We start from the raw sequence: 4511 nt of genomic DNA on the forward strand, positions 1-4511 counted from the left end.
AGCATTACATACATATATTGGAAAGTTCCTACATGAAGTATGTTTATTTTTCTATGTACAATGAACTGATGTACACCCACAAGGAAATATGTCTTGTTTTACGTACCCCGTACAAGGAACTGATGGACCCAACCAAATCAACCATACACACATGACATCACTAAATCTACCAAACGAGTTGCACACCCGTAGCACACCCTCAAAACCAACGGTTTAGATCACTGGATAATTCATCTCTTATTCACTCAAATCCAAGGGCCAATGGTTATTTGGATCATCCTTCAATTCCTTTCTCATCCCTCACACATACAGATACCCCCCTCCGCTTCTGCCTCCCCTCGCAACCCCGCGTCCCCTGTCTCCCTCACACGTCACATCGTCGTCGCTGTCACCGACCCCTCTCTCTCTTCTCGAAACCATGACGTTAACACGGATATTAGAACAAGTATAGATGGTGAACAGGGGAATAATGTTTGTTCATATAACAATAATTCAAAGTAGATTATAGTAAATGCTACCTTTAATTTTGAATGACAACGAAGGGTCGTTAAAAACTCGAGGAATTCTCTCTATTTTTTCCCCTGCCCGTAGCCGTTGGGTAGCAGGTAGATCAACTCCTGCACTGCATGCTTTTGAGTGGGAGAGGACAAGAAAGACGATGGCGAGACGAGATGAGGTGAGGAGGCGACCGGCCGACCGCGACAGGGAGAGATGAAGATGAGATACTTTGGACGCTGGACGATGACGCGAATTCGGGCGCTAGCCTACTACCGCGCCCCCACCTGTTGTTAGCTAGCAGGAGTATTTGGGTGTCGCCAAGGTTGGCAAAAGGAGCAGGCCAGCAGGGAAAACTTTGTAAAAGCTCTAGGCTGCCAAACTCTGACCCCGTGCGGTCCTACTTCCCAGGCACGTTCTCCTACGTGCAGTGGAATGGTGGCAGTCGACGCAGCAACAAGCAAGGTGTGGATCGAGAAGGCGTCGGGAGAGTCGACAACAGCGCTGAACATCTCCGGCAAGGTGTGTTGTCATGATGCGCGGCTGCACAGAGAAGCGAGAGATCCCACTGGCGCCGCCGGCCGAGTCGAGCGCGGACCCCTTCCCCTCCAGTCCTGCTGTGTGCTGTCCCTTCAACGGGGAACACCGGCAAAGTTCCCACCCAAAACACACGCTTGTGGCTGTTTATTCTTGCGTAAAGCACCTCTAGGCTCTAGTTTTGAGGGCCCGGATATACTACGGCCCACTCCATACGTACGTCGGTCCGGCCCAGAACCAGAGAACAGGCGCTTCGCTTTCTCGCTCGAACCTAGCTAGGCAGTGTGCGCCACTTCATTTGCAGCCAGCTCGCTCGCTCGGGGGCGATGGGTAATGTAATAGATAGGGTTGAAGAGTTATTTCTATAATTTTTAAAAAAATATTTTATTGTTTTTTTATTTTTTACGATTATTAATTTATCGAGTTTTTTTTCTTTGTCGAGTGCTTTTCGACACTCGGCAAAGTCTTTGTCGAGTGTCAAAAAAATACTCAGCAAAGAACTCTTTGTCGATAAAATATTTGCCGAGTGCAGTGACTTCTATCTCTATAATCAGCAGTAGCTGTCGAGAGCTACGCCAGATCAGCTCTCTTACCTTGAAATCGTAGAAGACCAATCTCTTTCCCAGTAATCCACATATTCAGAGAACACATAAGACACGGTATGTAGGGCCTCTTTTAATCTTCTATCTCTTATAAGGGTATATGTTCTTTTATATAGAGATGTGAGATTCGCCCATATAACCTTACTAGAGTTTCTTAATACTTCCCTTTGAACGAATACCGCGGTGAACATATGACTCATTAAAACTTCTAAAAACTCAGTGGAAAAATATATAGTACGGGAGTGGTGAGCGAGATAGAGTCATGTGACGGGACAATAGGGGCATAGGGCAGGCGATCTTCGCAAAGTCCAAAGCGGCTACTACCTCACAAATGTGGAGTACATGCATATAGAGTACGGTATATGCCATGCCACCACCAGGACAGCAGTGCTCCATGCAGCCCTTCGATCTACAGTACAGAGGGCAGTGTCAGTCGAGTGTCTGTTAGACTGTTTGTTCAGTAAATTCAGAGGTAGTCAGTTGCGTGGAAAATGTAGTAAATTCGGAGGTAGTCAGTTCTGTGGAAAATGTAAATTTGGCAGCCTCATGTCATTATTGTCAGCAGCATATATATAGCCAGACACACCCAATTCAGAGATTTTGAAGCAAGCACCTGACGAAACTGCACAATAATTAACCAAGGGGGTGAACGGAAGAATGTGTCCACATATCAGGTGCTGCTGGAGCCTGGGACTGGGAAGCCCTTCAATCAAAAGTCGAAACTGTACGTGTGTGGAGCTTGCTAGCTAGGCCAGTAAAAACTCAGCGTACGTGATTCATCTCTCTACCCTGCAAAAATGACAAAAGACACAGCTAAACATAAACAAAAACAAGCAGTGGCTTCTCTTCAACAGGCAGGCAGTCGTTCACCGACCCAGCTGAGCAGCCGAAAACACGATACTGGTTCGTTTACTCTCTCTCTCTCTCTCTCTCTCTATCATGCATCACAGTTAATTAGGGGGCGGGGGCGGCAAGCCTAAGCCTACTATTACACCCTGATGAAAGTCTGACGATACGCCGCCGTGAGCCCGGCCCGGAGCTTCATGTCCTTGAGGGCAGGGTCCTCCAGGAGCAGCACCTTGTCCATGTCCCTCACCCCGATCATGTGGAGGTGGTCGCCGTCCTCCCTCTCCTTGCCCCTGAACAGGAGCCTCTGCTCCCGAGGCTCCAGCCCTGTCATCTTCCACAGCACCGCCTTCAGCTCACCTGCAATCGTTTTTTTGCACGCCCACACTGCACGCGTTAAATAATTATTAGAATATATTTCTTCTACAATTGTGTGACAGCTCATCGCATGCTAATAGGTGGCGAACCGACGACAAGGGAGAGGAAGGTTCCACGCAGGATCGTCATCGTGCACTTGCAGGTAGCTATGCAGATCGACATATTGGTCATTGTGCAGAGACTGCAGACAAGCTAGCTAGCCCATGCCATTGTCTGTGTTTTCTATTGCTATGCTCCTACATGGACAGGCAGGACAACCCAGTGATACTTGTGGAGTTGTTGAGGGCTTGAGGGCGGGCCTGGTGACACTGCACGCACTCGTCAGTCATTTTATTGCTGAAGTAGGTGACGATGCTCGTGGAGTGGTGAACTCGCTCAGTCAGAAGGCCGGGTCGACAATAATGCCGATTAATTGGATCTGGCTGAGTAAACAAAACTATGTATAGCTAGGTTGTGTGGAGTAAATCTGTAGTATTATTGAGCTGTTTAGTTCTTGTGATCTTGTCGCAGCTAGCTTATTCTCACGCTTCCAGCATTAAGTGTAGTATCCATCAGAAGGATTCAGGAGACTACAACTCATCAATCAATTAATGGAGTCATGCATATGGCCTCTTTAATGACGTGCTACGAAAAAGATTGATTTCCATTCCTTTGTACAGCAGATAAGTACGAGAGAGATTTGGCGAGCAAATGAGTAGAGTACTGAGTACTGACCAAAAGTGCAGGTAGCCACGACGGAGACGTCGTGCCAGGAGAAGCCGGTGGCGACCCTCACGGTGATGACGTCCACGTGCCCCCTGCCGTCGTCCCTCTTCTGCACCAGCATGCCGCCCGGCCGGACCTCCCACTCGATCTCCCCGCCGCGGGCGCTGCCGGCGGCATCGCCGTCGCTGCTGCTGCTGCTGCTGGTAGTGCTGCTGCCCTTGGAGGAGCTCCTCCTGAACAGCTTCTTAGGGTACCTCAGCTTGATCATCTTCGTAACGACGGTGAGCTAGCTAGCTCTTTCTTGCAGTGCGTTACAGCTAGCAATGGAGTGTGCGGAGCAGATAGCAGCAGTGGAATGCCGGTGTGGCCGTAGAAGAAGGGTTCACTTTGCATATATAGGGCCGGGGTAGGAGGGAGGGGGAAGTAGTAGGAGGGGGACAGGGGGTCGGGTCGGCCTCTCGGCCTGCAAAGGACAAGCTTTACGAGCGTGCGTTTGTTTAAAAGAAATCCTCTCGCAAAGTGCCAAAGTCCAAAGCGGCAACCTCACCTCACAAAAGGCGCGACAACTTGGGTCTTGGGTTGGGTCAGTCCGGTCCGGTTTGCACAGGTCTGACAGGTGGGCCGCCGGTTCTCGCGCGCTCTCCACGTCTTTTTGCTCCAACACTCTGTACTGTACTGTACTGTACTGTACGTAGCACATGCAGTTGCCGACAGATTGAAGCTCAAAAAAATACACCGAGCGCGTCAATTAATGTGAATCTTAACGAACCGGGAACTTCTACTGACAGGAACGCACGCATGCAGCATGCATGCTCGCGGAACAGCCAGCTTTATCCCCGGTTCATAGAATCATAGTTCAGACATAGACTGGCTCGTCTTTAAATCATATCACACACCGTTTCTTCATGCACGCTTATTAGGAGAGATGCCAGATGTGTCTAGCTGCGT

The 4511-nt window shown here is 49.3% G+C and overlaps 1 protein-coding gene across 2 annotated transcripts; it reads right to left on the reverse strand.

Moving 5' to 3' along the window:
* Positions 1–2232: 2232 nt before the first annotated feature.
* LOC100285291 (BCL-2 binding anthanogene-1) lies at positions 2233–4034 on the reverse strand. Of its 2 annotated transcripts, none has more exons than XM_008669909.4 (2): positions 3573–4034; positions 2233–2867 (listed from the first exon to the last, which is right to left on the reverse strand). In XM_008669909.4, exons 1-2 carry the CDS (start codon positions 3829–3831, stop codon positions 2623–2625), a joined length of 504 nt encoding a protein of 167 aa, XP_008668131.1. In that variant the 5' UTR covers positions 3832–4034; the 3' UTR covers positions 2233–2622. The 2 variants fall into 2 exon arrangements, with proteins under 2 accessions (XP_008668131.1, NP_001151656.2); NM_001158184.2 differs by having other exon boundaries at positions 2233–2840; positions 3573–3930.
* Positions 4035–4511: the final 477 nt, after the last annotated feature.

The sequence above is a fragment of the Zea mays genome, chromosome 2 (genome assembly GCF_902167145.1).
Source record: "Zea mays cultivar B73 chromosome 2, Zm-B73-REFERENCE-NAM-5.0, whole genome shotgun sequence".
Classification (NCBI taxonomy): domain Eukaryota; kingdom Viridiplantae; phylum Streptophyta; class Magnoliopsida; order Poales; family Poaceae; genus Zea; species Zea mays.